The sequence below is a fragment of the Apostichopus japonicus genome, chromosome 5 (assembly GCF_037975245.1).
Source record: "Apostichopus japonicus isolate 1M-3 chromosome 5, ASM3797524v1, whole genome shotgun sequence".
Taxonomy (NCBI): domain Eukaryota; kingdom Metazoa; phylum Echinodermata; class Holothuroidea; order Aspidochirotida; family Stichopodidae; genus Apostichopus; species Apostichopus japonicus.
In genome coordinates, this window is record NC_092565.1 from 3,314,507 (window position 1) to 3,332,672 (window position 18,166).

At 40.6% G+C, this 18,166-nt stretch overlaps 2 protein-coding genes across 3 annotated transcripts in view; one reads left to right on the forward strand and one right to left on the reverse strand.

The window, feature by feature from the left end:
• Positions 1-18,166, reverse strand: part of LOC139967319 (transcription termination factor 2-like) — a 69,136-nt gene that overhangs the window by 42,245 nt on the left and 8,725 nt on the right. Inside the window, exons 2-5 of the mRNA XM_071970984.1 lie at positions 13,087-13,163; positions 12,043-12,154; positions 11,371-11,654; positions 9,452-9,572 (exon numbers count right to left, since the gene is read on the reverse strand). The gene's annotated coding sequence lies outside the window, so the exon portion shown is untranslated. The remainder of the gene's footprint in view (positions 1-9,451; positions 9,573-11,370; positions 11,655-12,042; positions 12,155-13,086; positions 13,164-18,166) is intronic.
• LOC139967321 (uncharacterized) lies at positions 13,403-17,029 on the forward strand. 2 transcript variants are annotated; one of them, XM_071970987.1, is made up of 3 exons: positions 13,403-13,687; positions 14,760-14,850; positions 15,652-17,029. In XM_071970987.1, the coding sequence occupies exon 3, from the start codon at positions 15,992-15,994 to the stop codon at positions 17,027-17,029; it is 1,038 nt and encodes a 345-aa protein (XP_071827088.1). In that variant the 5' UTR covers positions 13,403-13,687; positions 14,760-14,850; positions 15,652-15,991. The 2 variants fall into 2 exon arrangements, with proteins under 2 accessions (XP_071827088.1, XP_071827087.1); XM_071970986.1 differs by having other exon boundaries at positions 13,403-14,850.

The following is an 18,166-nucleotide window of genomic DNA, read 5'->3' on the forward strand; positions in this document are numbered from 1 at the left end:
CCTCTCCTCCTTTTCTTTTTTCTCTCCTCTTTTTTCCCTTTTTTCTTCTCTTTTTTTCTCTCCTCTTTTCCTTACCCGGGGGGCGCGCCCCCAATGCCCCCCCCCTGGATACATGCCTGATGAGAGCGAAATGCTAAGTCTTTATCTTTATCATATAAATAATAAAGCCCACACGATTATCACATGTTATTCAAGGAGGAAGTAGCAGTAACTGGGCTAAACCTATTTACTGTACTTACAGAAGTCAACTTGAACAATTGATGAAAGGTCGGATACACCCAAACTTAAGCTAAGGTTCGTTGAGCATTTTGAAAAAGTGAGCGTGTGCTGACCTTATTTAGCCAATGTAAATCATTTCAAGGTAAAAATATGTTTGTTTCACACGTGAATATGGACCACGACAGCAAAATGCTAAGTTTTTATCTTTATCATATAAATAATAAAGCCCACACGATTATCACATGTTATTCAGGGAGGAAGTAGCATGTAACTGGGCTAAACGTATTTACTGTACTTCCAGAAGTGAACTTGAACAATTGATGAAAAGTTCGATACACCCAAACTAAAGCTAGGGTTCGTTGAGCATTTTGAAAAAGTGAGCGTGTGATGACCTGGTATAGCCATTGTAAATCATTTCAAGGTAAAAATATGTTTGTTTCACACGTGAATACGGACCACGACCAGGGGCTTATCCAGGATTTTCTAATCCGGGGGGGGGGGCGCGAATTACTATCTAAGCGAAGCGCCACCATCTGTTGGCGCACGAAAATTTCTGGTTTTGATACCCCCTAGATCACCGGAAATGGCACTTCTCGGGCTTGAAAATGACCAACCAGATGTACAGTACACTTTAGCCTGAGAACCAAGTATTTCCCAATAGTTTTTTTTCCATCCATAACCTTTTTGAAGATTGTCACCAGTCACACATCATGTTCGACCACATTGCATGTCCTGTGGATCATTGCTTTTGTAGGTGATTCTACGTCACAGCCCACAATATCCGAAAGCCCCACTTTTCAAAGTTTAAAGCCCATTATTTGTTCAGAATTTGAAAATTCACATTTCTCGTGAAGAAAATCACTTCAAAACATATACATAATGTTGCACAAAATTCAATCTATGGACAACCAATATAGAAAAACCTCCTTCAACCCCTAACAGACAGGTCAAAATTGTTACGAGTAGAGGGAAGTATGATGAAGAATGTCAGAAAATTTCAAAAATTCAGACACAGTTATTAATTTATTGGTGTACAAATATTACAACCTCTTATAACAGCTATTATAAAACTTCGTTGAAGGAAATGAAAAATACCAGATATTTCCGATATCAGATATTTCGAAACCGAACACTACACACATAGGCGTAGGAGGCGGGGGCTGTGCCCCCCCCAACCAAACTTTTCCCCCTGAAAATTCGGGCAATATGCTGAGAATTTTTCGGGCACCTACTGAAAGAAAAATAAATAGCAATGATGTAGCTTAAGAAAATGAATAGTTTAAAAGTTATCTCCTTGGTAATTAAAATAAAGAGCTTGGCCGACTAATTCTCCATTTCTTCTGTAAAAGAGAGTTTTGACATAATTGGACCTGAATGCTTTTTCTCCATCTACACAAGACATTTCGTTGTTTACATTAGCATCCGGCGGTATACTGCGCAACTTTCACGGACCATACGGTACACGATGCCATGCGATGTAATGACCTATGCTTGCTTACATGATATTGACATTAACATGTTGAACGCGCGAACAATTTTGGTTATATTTTTCGGGCAAGTCGTTACAGCCCCCAAATCCGATTGGGCTCCTACGCCTTTGACTACACACATAGAATGTTTTGAGGCTGTTCATTTTTGAACATTCATTTTCATGCTCACTAATATGATGTGATGTCTGCTCTTTGCTTTACAAATTCGAACAGGCGTGTAGCGAGTAATTTGCCAAGGGAAGGGCGAAGCCTGTAGGCAAACTATCTAAGCGAAGCGCCATCATGAGTTGGCGCGAAGCGTACAAGAAAATTTTCGCCGAAAATGCCTCCCAGATCGCTGGAAATGACACTTCCCAGGCCTTGTAAGTTGCATCTAAGCATTGTCTATTTTGAAATTACTAGCAATATCATAAAGAAAATTTGCTCGGGGGGGGGGGGGGTCGCCCCTTTCCCGAAATGCGTCATGTTCCCTGACGACTCGGTCGAGTTCAAGACCAGCCACAGTTGGTTCCATTGCACAATTGTTTAAGGCGTCCATACACACACACGCGTTATTATAGACCATTATATAGTATATATATATAGATACATTAGTGAGAGAGGGAAAATGGAAACGTCAAAAATGGAGTTGTCGGTGTAAGGGGTAGGTTGAGGCGCAAATCCAATCCGTAATCTTCGATCTGTCACTGGCTACTCTGTGTATATAATAGGGATCAGCGCTGTAATTATGACTGTTCCTCTTTCTCTTCCTGAGGTCTTGGCATTTATCTTCTACTTCCTCCTTGTCTCCTTTTTCTCTCTTTCTTCTTTTTCTTTTCCCTTCCTTCCTCTCCTCCTTTTCTTTTTTCTCTCCTCTTTTTTCCCTTTTTTCTTCTCTTTTTTTCTCTCCTCTTTTCCTTACCCGGGGGGCGCGCCCCCAATGCCCCCCCCCTGGATACATGCCTGATGAGAGCGAAATGCTAAGTCTTTATCTTTATCATATAAATAATAAAGCCCACACGATTATCACATGTTATTCAAGGAGGAAGTAGCAGTAACTGGGCTAAACCTATTTACTGTACTTACAGAAGTCAACTTGAACAATTGATGAAAGGTCGGATACACCCAAACTTAAGCTAAGGTTCGTTGAGCATTTTGAAAAAGTGAGCGTGTGCTGACCTTATTTAGCCAATGTAAATCATTTCAAGGTAAAAATATGTTTGTTTCACACGTGAATATGGACCACGACAGCAAAATGCTAAGTTTTTATCTTTATCATATAAATAATAAAGCCCACACGATTATCACATGTTATTCAGGGAGGAAGTAGCATGTAACTGGGCTAAACGTATTTACTGTACTTCCAGAAGTGAACTTGAACAATTGATGAAAAGTTCGATACACCCAAACTAAAGCTAGGGTTCGTTGAGCATTTTGAAAAAGTGAGCGTGTGATGACCTGGTATAGCCATTGTAAATCATTTCAAGGTAAAAATATGTTTGTTTCACACGTGAATACGGACCACGACCAGGGGCTTATCCAGGATTTTCTAATCCGGGGGGGGGGCGCGAATTACTATCTAAGCGAAGCGCCACCATCTGTTGGCGCAAGAAAATTTCTGGTTTTGATACCCCCTAGATCACCGGAAATGGCACTTCTCGGGCTTGAAAATGACCAACCAGATGTACAGTACACTTTAGCCTGAGAACCAAGTATTTCCCAATAGTTTTTTTTCCATCCATAACCTTTTTGAAGATTGTCACCAGTCACACATCATGTTCGACCACATTGCATGTCCTGTGGATCATTGCTTTTGTAGGTGATTCTACGTCACAGCCCACAATATCCGAAAGCCCCACTTTTCAAAGTTTAAAGCCCATTATTTGTTCAGAATTTGAAAATTCACATTTCTCGTGAAGAAAATCACTTCAAAACATATACATAATGTTGCACAAAATTCAATCTATGGACAACCAATATAGAAAAACCTCCTTCAACCCCTAACAGACAGGTCAAAATTGTTACGAGTAGAGGGAAGTATGATGAAGAATGTCAGAAAATTTCAAAAATTCAGACACAGTTATTAATTTATTGGTGTACAAATATTACAACCTCTTATAACAGCTATTATAAAACTTCGTTGAAGGAAATGAAAAATACCAGATATTTCCGATATCAGATATTTCGAAACCGAACACTACACACATAGGCGTAGGAGGCGGGGGCTGTGCCCCCCCCAACCAAACTTTTCCCCCTGAAAATTCGGGCAATATGCTGAGAATTTTTCGGGCACCTACTGAAAGAAAAATAAATAGCAATGATGTAGCTTAAGAAAATGAATAGTTTAAAAGTTATCTCCTTGGTAATTAAAATAAAGAGCTTGGCCGACTAATTCTCCATTTCTTCTGTAAAAGAGAGTTTTGACATAATTGGACCTGAATGCTTTTTCTCCATCTACACAAGACATTTCGTTGTTTACATTAGCATCCGGCGGTATACTGCGCAACTTTCACGGACCATACGGTACACGATGCCATGCGATGTAATGACCTATGCTTGCTTACATGATATTGACATTAACATGTTGAACGCGCGAACAATTTTGGTTATATTTTTCGGGCAAGTCGTTACAGCCCCCAAATCCGATTGGGCTCCTACGCCTTTGACTACACACATAGAATGTTTTGAGGCTGTTCATTTTTGAACATTCATTTTCATGCTCACTAATATGATGTGATGTCTGCTCTTTGCTTTACAAATTCGAACAGGCGTGTAGCGAGTAATTTGCCAAGGGAAGGGCGAAGCCTGTAGGCAAACTATCTAAGCGAAGCGCCATCATGAGTTGGCGCGAAGCGTACAAGAAAATTTTCGCCGAAAATGCCTCCCAGATCGCTGGAAATGACACTTCCCAGGCCTTGTAAGTTGCATCTAAGCATTGTCTATTTTGAAATTACTAGCAATATCATAAAGAAAATTTGCTCGGGGGGGGGGGGGTCGCCCCTTTCCCGAAATGCGTCATGTTCCCTGACGACTCGGTCGAGTTCAAGACCAGCCACAGTTGGTTCCATTGCACAATTGTTTAAGGCGTCCATACACACACACGCGTTATTATAGACCATTATATAGTATATATATATAGATACATTAGTGAGAGAGGGAAAATGGAAACGTCAAAAATGGAGTTGTCGGTGTAAGGGGTAGGTTGAGGCGCAAATCCAATCCGTAATCTTCGATCTGTCACTGGCTACTCTGTGTATATAATAGGGATCAGCGCTGTAATTATGACTGTTCCTCTTTCTCTTCCTGAGGTCTTGGCATTTATCTTCTACTTCCTCCTTGTCTCCTTTTTCTCTCTTTCTTCTTTTTCTTTTCCCTTCCTTCCTCTCCTCCTTTTCTTTTTTCTCTCCTCTTTTTTCCCTTTTTTCTTCTCTTTTTTTCTCTCCTCTTTTCCTTACCCGGGGGGCGCGCCCCCAATGCCCCCCCCCTGGATACATGCCTGATGAGAGCGAAATGCTAAGTCTTTATCTTTATCATATAAATAATAAAGCCCACACGATTATCACATGTTATTCAAGGAGGAAGTAGCAGTAACTGGGCTAAACCTATTTACTGTACTTACAGAAGTCAACTTGAACAATTGATGAAAGGTCGGATACACCCAAACTTAAGCTAAGGTTCGTTGAGCATTTTGAAAAAGTGAGCGTGTGCTGACCTTATTTAGCCAATGTAAATCATTTCAAGGTAAAAATATGTTTGTTTCACACGTGAATATGGACCACGACAGCAAAATGCTAAGTTTTTATCTTTATCATATAAATAATAAAGCCCACACGATTATCACATGTTATTCAGGGAGGAAGTAGCATGTAACTGGGCTAAACGTATTTACTGTACTTCCAGAAGTGAACTTGAACAATTGATGAAAAGTTCGATACACCCAAACTAAAGCTAGGGTTCGTTGAGCATTTTGAAAAAGTGAGCGTGTGATGACCTGGTATAGCCATTGTAAATCATTTCAAGGTAAAAATATTTTTGTTTCACACGTGAATACGGACCACGACCAGGGGCTTATCCAGGATTTTCTTATCCGGGGGGGGGGGCGAATTACTATCTAAGCGAAGCGCCACCATCTGTTGGCGCACGAAAATTTCTGGTTTTGATACCCCCTAGATCACCGGAAATGGCACTTCTCGGGCTTGAAAATGACCAACCAGATGTACAGTACACTTTAGCCTGAGAACCAAGTATTTCCCAATAGTTTTTTTTCCATCCATAACCTTTTTGAAGATTGTCACCAGTCACACATCATGTTCGACCACATTGCATGTCCTGTGTATCATTGCTTTTGTAGGTGATTCTACGTCACAGCCCACAATATCCGAAAGCCCCACTTTTCAAAGTTTAAAGCCCATTATTTGTTCAGAATTTGAAAATTCACATTTCTCGTGAAGAAAATCACTTCAAAACATATATATAATGTTGCACAAAATTCAATCTATGGACAACCAATATAGAAAAACCTCCTTCAACCCCTAACAGACAGGTCAAAATTGTTACGAGTAGAGGGAAGTATGATGAAGAATGTCAGAAAATTTCGAAAATTCAGACACAGTTATTAATTTATTGGTGTACAAATATTACAACCTCTTATAACAGCTATTATAAAACTTCGTTGAAGGAAATGAAAAATACCAGATATTTCCGATATCAGATATTTCGAAACCGAACACTACACACATAGGCGTAGGAGGCGGGGGCTGTGGCCCCCCCCCCAACCAAACTTTTTCCCCTGAAAATTCGGGCAATATGCTGAGAATTTTTCGGGCACCTACTGAAAGAAAAATAAATAGCAATGATGTAGCTTAAGAAAATGAATAGTTTAAAAATTATCTCCTTGGTAATTAAAATAAAGAGCTTGGCCGACTAATTCTCCATTTCTTCTGTAAAATAGAGTTTTGACATAATTGGACCTGAATGCTTTTTCTCCATCTACATAAGACATTTCGTTGTTTACATTAGCATCCGGCGGTATACTGCGCAACTTTCACGGACCATACGGTACACGATGCCATGCGATGTAATGACCTATGCTTGCTTACATGATATTGACATTAACATGTTGAACGCGCGAACAATTTTGGTTATATTTTTCGGGCAAGTCGTTACAGCCCCCAAATCCGATTGGGCTCCTACGCCTTTGACTACACACATAGAATGTTTTTAGGCTGTTCATTTTTGAACATTCATTTTCATGCTCACTAATATGATGTGATGTCTGCTCTTTGCTTTACAAATTCGAACAGGCGTGTAGCGAGTAATTTGCCAAGGGAAGGGCGATGCCTGTAGGCAAACTATCTAAGCGAAGCGCCATCATGAGTTGGCGCGAATCGTACAAGAAATTTTTCGCTGAAAATGCCTCTCAGATCGCTGGAAATGACACTTCCCAGGCCTTGTAAGTTGCATCTAAGCATTGTCTATTTTGAAATTACTAGCAATATCATAAAGAAAATTTGCTCGGGGGGGGGGGGGTCGCCCCCTTCCCGAAATGCGTCATGTTCCCTGACGACTCGGTCGAGTTCAAGACCAGCCACAGTTGGTTCCATTGCACAATTGTTTAAGGCGTCCATACACACACACGCGTTATTATAGACCATTATATAGTATATATATATATAGATACATTAGTGAGAGAGGGAAAATGGAAACGCCAAAAATGTCTTTTTTTCTCTCCTCTTTTCCTTACCCGGGGGGCCCCCCCTGGATACGCGCCTGATGAGAGCGAAATGCTAAGTCTTTATCTTTATCATATAAATAATAAAGCCCACACGATTATCACATGTTATTCAGGGAGGAAGTGGCAGTAACTGGGCTAAACGTATTTACTGTACTTACAGAAGTCAACAATTGATAAGGGTGGATACACCCAAACTAAAGCTAGGGTTCGTTGAGCATTCTGAAAAAGTGAGCGTGTGATGACCTGGTATAGCCATTGTAAATAATTTCAAGGTAAAAATATGTTTGTTTCACACGTGAATACGGACCATGACAACTGAATGCTAAGTCTTTATCTTTATCATATAAATAATAAAGCCCACGCGCTTATCACATGTTATGCAGGGAGGAAGTAGCAGTAACTGGGCCAAACGTATTTACTTACAGAAGTCAACAAGTTACACTGAAGTTGCGTGATGATCAAATGCAAATTTTTTGTGTGGAAAACAACTTCTACTTTTTTTCCCACATAATTCTACACTATGTATTTCTTCAATTTTAGCATACCAAATCCAAGATGATGAAAATAACGTGGGAAAGTATCAAAGAATTTTGATAAGGATATTGTTTCTAGTGGCAGTTCTTATATGGGCGATTTGATCTCTAGGAAAGTGATAGAAATAGTTCTATCAGTATCAAGAAGGATGCTAAGGCACAGAGTTTCAGGGATAAGCTTAAGATTGTCTGTACTTAATGCTAGAAGCATTAAAATATATTATATTTTTATGCTGGGGTGGGGGGGGAGGGGTGGAGTTAAGTTTCTAGATCCTTTCTCAGAATACTTTTTAAGAATGACTACATAAAATTAGTGGCTGACGGGTTGGGGTAAGGGGTTCAGTATCTATGTTGTGAAGAGACAGGTTAGCGAGGTAGCAAGTAAGTTTGTGGGTTAATTTCTACAGCTGAGTGAAGGAGCATACACTACAGTACTGCATTCCAGCTAAGGTGACAGAAAGAACTGTTCATTTTCAAAAAACTAAGAGTATGACTTATGCATAATACTCAGGTAAAATTTCTGTAAAGTGATTATTCCTTGACGCAAAGTAGCTGGGACTGGTTGCAACAAGAAGGCCTTTTGAGCAAAGTAACTTTCCTTGCCGCGAAGTAGCTGCGACTGGTTGCAACAAGAAGACCTTTCCTGCGAAGTAACTTTCCTTGCCGCGAAGTAGCTGCGACTGGTTGCAACAAGAAGGCATTTCCTGCGAAGTAAGTTTCCTTGCCGCAAAGTAGCTGCGACTGGTTACAACAAGAAGGCCTTTCCTGCAAAGTAACTTTCCTTGCCGCGAAGTAGCTGCGACCAGTTGCAACAAGATGGGCCTCCTGTGAAGTCATATTCCTTTGCCGGATGTTGCTGCGACTAGTCGCAGGAGCAAAACCCTGCGAAGTAATATTTCTGCTGTCGCGAAGTTACGGCAAAGTCACAGTAAAAGTGAAGTACTGCAAAGTCTTGTAGCGAAGGAATTCCTTTGCAGCGAAATCGCAGCGACTGCGCAGCGAAGTAACACTTTTGGTAGGGATAGCTCTTTGCAATCTAAAATTCGTTTTGAAGTTGTGTAAGAAATGACGATGTTTGATTTTTATATGCCAAAGATTGTAAATGTTTGGAAATGAAAATGTAATGGACTTTTTGCATTTTTTATTAGATTCTGTGACTTACAGTGTAAGATCACATTTCAAATCTTTGTTGGAATTCCCATTGCTCTGAAGTCTGAATCAAAGGACAAGTTTGTCACTTTATTGAAACATTTGAACAATCCCTTCAAAGAGAATTAAATAGCTGTTTTAAAACAGACGCTGTGTATATTCCATGGGAACCATTACATTCTTTCTTTACTCGTTTACATCACAACTCCTTACATCAAAACGGTTAAGAAAAGAAGCAAAACAGACTAACGCTAACAGTCATTTAATAAAATGGACCGCATCAGCTAAAGACAGCTTGTAGCTTTACCAACCTTAAATATGAAACTTGGATGAATTGTTCAATTTACCTTTGGAAGTTGACAGTTCTCTCTCTATTGAACTTAAGGAGGCTTCAAGTTCCTTTATCTTCATCTGCAACCTTTGACCTTTGTCTGGCAGGAGAGAGAGGGGCACACTCTTCATGGTTTGCTTTATAGAAAAGAGGAGCGCAAATTAAATTGAAGGATGGCAAATCAGTTAAACTACAGGCTGACCCTGACAATAAAGGTGAAAGCTCTATGTAGATGCACACCACAAACACTAAGAATAGGCTTTGTGTAACAACAAACCATAAGAGTATCGATAAAAGAACGACCTTAACCATCAACATTTCCCTCGGACATCCTATCCCTGTGTCTAAGCAAAACTGTAAGTGTAGTGAAGTGAAATTTTGTAGTGTGCACCCGTTCAGTATTTGCATGTATTACGTAATAGTTCGTAATAGCCAGTTTGTTAGCGTTAGTTGTATACACGTGTTTCTTCAGTTCTGTACACGGTGTTGTATGGCGAGCATCGTCCCTGCAGATCTCCGGGGCTCGCCTCGTAAACCCCTTACTATTTTGGTCATATTTAATTAATCTGGATCGTTAATTGTCCAGATATATCCATATCTTTTACTACCTGGAGTCAGGAAGGAGATGTCACCCTTCTCAGAGGCAGGATGCCTCAGGTTTTTGGATGGTTTGACTTCTGGCTCGAAGTCGCTGGTTACCAAGATGGCAGATGTACTGTATACCATAGCGAGCCGACTAGCGTTGCTGGAGTCTCCATGGCCGTATTCTTGATGTCCGCGAGCTTCCTGTACCGCGAGCGAAGAGTCTTCTTCTTCTTTATCGCGAGCGAACTGACTTCAGTTTAGTAAGAGTTTAAGTCATACATATTATTATTGTTTTATACTGCCGTACGTACCCTTATTGTAAGTTGATGGAGTTGTAGTTTTGTAATTGTTGCGCCTCTGGCTAGGTTGTACTTCACTGTACAGAGTACGTATGTTAGGTTGTGTTTTGGACCTCGGTCCTATGGGTTTATAGTGTGTTGTGTACACTGTGTAGATCAGTGGTTGTGTATTGTGAAGCACATGGGTGCTAGTTGTATTGCGTACCTTTATGTTATACTGTAGAGTGACAGTAACGGTTAGGTTGAGTTTATATCCAGAAAGTGTATTGTACTGTATTGACAGTTGAGTTGTTTTGAGAGATTATTTTACTGTACCTGTATTTCTTTATTGTACTACTCGCGGTGTAAAGAGTGTACGTATTTGTATTTTGTATTTTGAACATATTGTTACTGTTGGTCACTACAGAGTTGTCTCAAGAGCTTGTCCTTCTAATCTTAGCCTTTATGGATAGCTATGGAGTGCCAAGTCTCTTGAGAGTTTGTGGGTTCAGGAGGTGTAAATTCCTGCTGTCTAGGAACAGTACGGTGTAAAGGCCTATAATGAGTTGCAGCGGCATTAGTTGCCCTTGGCTGGCCATTATGAAGGTGTAAAATTCCTCGCCTGTTGGCAAACGGTTTATTATTATTTATGCAGATTATTACATAATGTTCACTTTACATTATTCTTTATACGTTTTATGCATTTTTATACTGTATTGTACGAGTGCTATGTCGTATTGCAGGGTGATATTATTGAGTATAGGTTTTTCCCCAAGTTAGGTCATTAAGATAGTGAAGAGACCCTTGAGCCATTTATTATACAAAGCCATTTTAATACTGTCATGTGTCATGACTTATTGTTCATTTGTATATTTTCATTATCATTTTCATAGAGTTTGTAATAAAAAGTCAGTCGTTGTTTCAACGCAAGAACACTCTTGCATCCTCATTGATCGCTTATGAGTTCGAAGCGAAGGAACCCCAACCGGTAATTTCCCCCGCCATCCGCGGTTCGCTTCATAAGATTTATATGTAATTGGTAGGGAGTGTTTCAACAGAAGGGGGCACTTACCCGAAGCTGCAGAAGTTTTTGTGATAGCAATTGATGGCTTCTCCACAATGTATCTGTATGCTGACTGACAGACTTTGTCATTCCAGGCAATTTCACTTGTTGATGTTGATGAAAGCTTGGTTGATGAACACCAGAACTGCTTTTTCCCACTGGCACCACGAACCTCACACCCTGCCGAGAGGCTCCCATGCCCGATTGGTGACCGCTTGTATTAGATGTTGGATAATATAGACTTGTTACAACACCATGTCTAGACATGGCATGTGTCCTTGATTGACTTTCTGCTATGGAAACATTAATCAAGAAAGAGTAGGAAAGCCAGACAATATGCAAATTGCTCTTGGTACTGGTGATGGGCATACAGTGAGTAGTGATTGCATAAAACAAATAGTCCAACATACAACCTAATTTACACACAGTACTACAGTTATAAATGGAAAGTCAATACACCTGACTGTGTGTGCCCAATGAGATTCATAACAAAGGCGATGTCCAAAGTTACTGTCTTAGCTTAACTGTACCTTGTGTCGCACCCTGCAAATGGGCAAAAATTCTGGCAAAATAGTAGCCCTATATCATCATGATTGTGTCATCGTGTGATTATTTACTACAAAATAGTGTCCAAAAAGCAATGTTTAGACTGTCAAGATTGAATGCATTATTTAAACTTACTCCACCGGTTCAACAAAGCTGCATTGCTTTCCTGCACCTCTGCCGCAGATGTAATAACTATTTCCTTTGCTTGGTCCTTCTTTGGTACCAGTCTTCAAGAAACAAGGATATTCTGCCAAATAAGACATCAAATGAGGTTGTATACGGTACTTGAAATAAGAGCTAGAGTGTGCAATAGATTCAAAGTCATGAATGAAGGATTGAAAGTGAAAACAGTTATCTGGGAATGTAATTTTGTTTATGCCTAAGTTGTATATAACTATAAATATATTGTAACTATCCTATACTAGATAGGAGAAACAGGCAACTCTCCTAACAGCTGCATTAGGACAGCATAAGCCAACCAATTGAGAGAAGCAAAGCTAGGTTTTGGTTACTTGCGTTATATTCATTAGATCTTGGGAGTCAAACTATTTTTGTGCAAGTAGGTGTCGGATATTAAATGGGGAATATGTAGGCATTACAGCCCCTGCATTGGACTGGGCATCTAGTGACCTTCCGAGTGCTATTCAAAATTTTAAGCAGTTTTGCGAACTGATCTTTTCAGGCTCATGAGCGGCAAAGTCTGAAAAAGACAATCTCTTGTGGTTCGGGCATTCAAATTTTCAATTCTTGGGACCTCCAGGATGAAGAAAAAGGGAAGTCGGCAAAAGTGTTTGAGAAATTTACCAAACATTTCGAACCAAAAACTTTGTTCCGACAGAATCGATACCATTTGCACAGATGTAGGCAACAATCAACTGAGTCAACAGATTATTTTATCCCCCGATGCATAATTCAGGCCAAGAAATGCAAATACTCAACAGATGCATTAAGTGAGAAGTTGATAGAACAACTAATCATAGGGACAAAGCACACTTCGGAAAGTGTACGAAATTCTTCTAGTAAAGTATGATACCACCTTAGATGGGGCCATAGACATATGAGGCTACCCTGATACACATAGAAGAATTCATGAAATCTGATTTAAATGTGAATTCGATACAAAATAACCAGGGCCAAATCAGGGCCAAATCATCAAAGTGTGGAAAATGTGGGTTGTACCATAGGCGTAGCGACATGTATCCTGCCCATGGAACCACGTGTAGAGCATGTGGCAAACCCAATCATAGGGTAAAAGTCTGCAGGTCAAAGACAAGTAATAATTAGCAGAGATCAAGGTCAAAATCCAGGAAACCTTTTAGACAAAGGGGTTCACAAGGAAACAATGATCAAAAGGATATTAAATACCTGAATCCAGTATCCCCAAAATTCTGCGAAAAGTTGACCCAAGTACTAATGACAGTTAACAGTTTAATTGTATCAGAATTGTTCCGAATGAATCATCTGGTTGAGCTGAAGTGATAGTCAATAATAATAATCATATTGTAATAAAGTAGAAATTCATCCTGCTACTTTAATGTTTGTAAGTGTGGGCACAATAATTGGCCTTACATGTGACTCTCACATGCCCAGGACATACTGCCTATTCATATTTTGAATATTCATGATGTCAAGTGAGTGTACAGTATCTCACTGCCATGCACCCATGTGGGCACTTCACTCTTTGTTGTTGTCCAAGCAATATGCCAGTTGCAGCTGTGCAAAAGTATTTCGAATTGAGCCTTTTGTGAAGATTCAATGGTGGTAAAGCTGGTGCTACCTGGTGAGTTTACCATTAAAAATTATGTATTGTATTGTTTAAAACTAAGTTGTTGTTTAAAATGTTGTTTTAAGTCATTTTTCTGTATAAGTTATAGATCGAAATTTACTTAGGGTCTATGGCTTCACTGTGTTAGGCTGCCTATTGAATTAGCGTAGCTAGGGTCCAATTTCAAGAGAAATTGCAGTGTTCACAATTGCATACATTTTACTTATCTGATTCTAACCAATTATGTAGAATTGGATGGGATATTTGTGGTAGCCAGGTATACAGAGAGAGTTAATTTAATGTATGGCTGCATGTAGGAGGACATGTAGATTAAATGTGTCTTTGAAGAATGTATTTTGTTCAAATCTTGGTTTATATTATATAAGGTTAATACTCCCTACATTGAAGTGATGTTGAATTAGTATGGAATTCCCTTTTACAATTATGAGTTGAAGGAATTATCATTACTTTGTGTAGATTTGTTTCAAGATGCTGTTATATAAAAGATGATTTTAATTCATAAGTTTTATACTAAGTTTGGTATACATGTGTTAGTGTGTTGTTCTAGTCACATGGTTGAAGAGGGGGCTATTGTAGTTAGAGATGTGGCCCATGTGCTCACCTAGAACAAAGGATTCCTGGCTAGGCCACAGTCTGACACACTGTAGGTGCTGTTTTCAGCTTAGGCTACAGCCTAACGCTATGTAGGTGTTATGGACCCAACTTAGGTTATGGCCTAACACAGTAATACTATAGGGTCAGCTTGGGCTAGCAGCCTAACACACCATGGCTATGTGGGCCTATATGGTTTGATTTGTTGTAATTGATCTACATGTATGATAGTATGCTTAATTGTTTATATACAACTTGTTTTATTGTTTTAACCTTCATTATTCTTTATATCTCTATTATGTTTATCTTGTGTAATTGTACTCTATATGTTATAATCTCATAGGACAACCAGGTCCCACATGACTTAGGTGGTGTGACACACTACATTGTCTAACAGGTACTTAGGGGTCTTGCCGCAGTTTGCTTTAGTGTTAGCTTTAGGTATTTTATGTGTTTACATTACTCTTTCTAATAGACTCCGGGTCGTGTAGTAGATTGTGCGACGTGACGCACTGAGGATGTCCTTGGGTTAACAGAGTTGCTGTAAACTTATTCATTTGGGTCTGGTGAGTAATGAGTTGAATAGGGTGCAGTTGTCAGGCGCATTCCGTGTCTCACCAGGTCTTGTTTTATGATCATTCTTTATTGTTAATATTTCTTGTAATATTCGTGATACCTTTTCATGTGCTGAGTTAAGATGTGTAGTTGTATAAAGGATTTATAAAGCTGATATTTTATAGACAAAGCATGGGTTTGAGTCTGAGGTTTACAAATTGTAGTTAATGTCAGTGACATACTTGTTCAGTCGTTTCCATTTATTATATCTATTCCGTGCGTAACATGAGTTATGGCTTTCGGTGCCTTTTTGGTAAAGCGCCATTGTTGTTTATGATTACATATTGTTATTTACAGTGTCCTTGAGTTACGTAACTATTTGTCATGGAAATGTACTCATTCTTATGCAAAGTGTTTATTATTAATTTAAAAGTATTTTGTTAAATAGTTTTGTTAATGACCACTCTCTCTGGTTGAGGTCACTTTGGTGAATCTCAGATCTACCTCCAATTACCTTGGGCATTCGTGTATATTTAACTGTATTCAAATTCCAGATGTTTTGTCATTGTGTGTAGATTCCTTTGAAGTTATAGTTTCAAATTACATCAACATTTCGGTGCTTGTTTCACTCTTGTTAGTTCTGTGCTACATGTGTGATAACTTTAACGCAGTTGTGCATTGCTTCTTCAAACAATGAGACATTGAGTCTGGGTTTCGTGGTAGTCTGCATACAGTGAACATTTTGTATTATCATTATTATTATCATTATCATGTTATCTCATATTCTGTTTGTTATTTGCTCTATTTTACAGAGGCTGTTCTTTTCTTATACTGTCATTGCTTTTGACCTTGGCGTGCTAAAAGGTCAAGGAATTAAGGAAGACAACTTAAACCAAGATATCTTCATTTGTACTGTCATCATTTGTTTGGTGTGGCCTGCGCAACGCTCCCCTTCCTCCCTGGGCTGGTTCCCTTTCACTGGTGTCAGAAGTGGGATTCCAGTACTACATTCAGGACGAAGACGTGCTACCATGGTGCAACACTAGCAGCAAGACGAGAACAGTAACAAAGAACAGCCTCAGACCTAGTAAGAATAAGTTTAAGTACTAACGGTATTATTTTCATACATTTAACCAAGTATTGTTGTTAACCATGTCTCTCCCTGGTACGAGTGGACCAGCTGCCTCTGGTGCACAGCCTTCACAAGCTGATTTAGCGATGATGTCACAATTTTTTAGGAGAGCAATGAGTTTCCAGGGCATCCCACATGGCCGGTTACAGAAATTTACTGGGCCTCCTTATAGAGCGGGTGAGCTGTCCCTATTGGAGTGGTTGGAGGAGTTCGAAACCATAGTGTCTCCTTTTAATCCAACGGGTGAAGAGAAGGCTAGACAGCTGATCGAGCACCTTGGTGGCGCAGCCAAAGAGGAAGTGAAGTGCATGGGAGAGACGGAAAGGAACGATTATGACGAGATTGTTGCCGCTTTAAAGATGTGTTTTGGTGCACACGAGAGTGTGCAGAGTCTCCGTGGCAGTTTCCACAACCGAGTCCAGCAGGAACAAGAGTCCCTATCAGATTTTAGTAGAGCACTGAAGCGGCTGTATTCTAAGATGGAGATGGCTGCTCCAACAGATAAGGAAAAAAATGCTCTCCGCCACTTGAGAGATGGAGCACTGCGCTCACAGTTTGTACAGGGAGCCAGGGATACGTGGGTGAGACGAGAACTCCGGAGAATCGATATGGCGACGAATGACAAGAGTTTTGACGTGATGCGACAGGAAGTCCTTACCCTTTTCCAGGAGTCTGAGCAGTTGCAGTCACCTGTTCGAATGACCAGGGCGAGGGAGGCGCAAGTGGAATTACCGAAGGAAGCAAAGCCTGACCAGATGTCCCTGATTTCTGACCTCCTTGCTGGGCAGAAGAACCTCGCTGATGCTGTGGAACGTTTAAGCGGGGAACTTGCAACGATAAAGTCCAAGCTACCTGGCCCTAGCAGAACCCCACTATCAGAGATTGTCTGTTTTAAGTGTAATAGCAAGGGGCACATAGCAGCAAACTGTCGCAGCCGACAGGGTGACACCAGGCCGGGATCCAACCGGTGGGCTCCTCAACCTAGGGCCTGGCATCCTCAGCAGCAGTCACAGGCACCAGCAGATGTACCTTCAGCTTCTCGGCCGGGAAACTGCTAGGCTCTACTATTAGAGGCGAGGTGGTAGAGATTGAGGAATCGCCTACAAAAGTTAAGATAGGAGCAGTCAGTGGGATCACGGATGTCCAGAATGATGAGATTATGGAATCGCTTATTTCGCCTAGTCCTACCATGATGGCGACGATTGGAGGAGTGAATCTTGGTTGTGTACTGGACACAGGTGCGGAGACATCCTTGATCCCATCTGACATATTTCATCAACAACTGGAGCCGAAAGTTGGCCTATTGAAACAGTTACCAAAGCCGGTACTGGTGGTTGGACTCGAGGAAACTGGAATACCAGCTTTGGGGTACATTGAGACATCAATTATAGTCAATGGAAGGGAAGCTTGGACCAAAATTTTGGTTGTAGATAGTTGGTCTCCGGCATCTGGTAGGAAAAAGGATTATCCAGTTCTATTAGGGTGTAATGTGTTGAAGCTTTTTACAGGACGTAGAGACTCAGGCTGCAGGGAAGGCTTAGGATTAGCTTTGGACAGCTTGGAGTTCCTGGAGACGAGCTCGAGTGAAGCTCAGGTAGAGGTGAGGGTCGAGGCCGAGGAGGCAACTGTTCTACCTGTGGAGGCTGTCAACACATTTGACCTGATAGATGAGGATGTAGTTATGATACCGGGGTCTAATTCCTGCGAAGTGTACCCACTGAAGTGTCCGCAGAGTACCAAACCATGTGCTTTGGGAGAGGTAGAGCTTTCTGTTGATGCCATGCCTGAGGTCGTACCAACTGACCATCCCCCACCAGAGGTGCCAACAGTTATGGAGGAAGGTCCGTTAGAGGAAGGCTTGCCAGAGGTTGTTGAGATGGAGGATGGTACCCGAATTGACCTTCCTATCGGGGTGGGCTTGAGCCACTTAAAACTAGATCATGCAAGACAAATAGCTGGGTTGATCAACGAGAATAGGGCTGCTTTCTCTAGAGGAGAGTTCGACCTTGGACTTTGCCGTCTGGTGCCCCACGAGATAAGAGTCACTAACGAGACACCAATTCGACTACCATATAGACGTGTGCCACCCACTCAAATGTCTGAGGTTAAGCGGCTTCTGCAAGACATGGTGGACCAGAAAATAATCAGAAGATCTGCAAGTCCTTATGCCAGTCCAGTGGTGCTGGTAAGAAAGA

What these genes read in the sequence shown, in the direction of transcription:
- LOC139967321 (XM_071970986.1), top strand. Translation starts at nt 15,992, where the DNA reads ATGTCTCTCCCTGGTACGAGTGGACCAGCTGCCTCTGGTGCACAGCCT.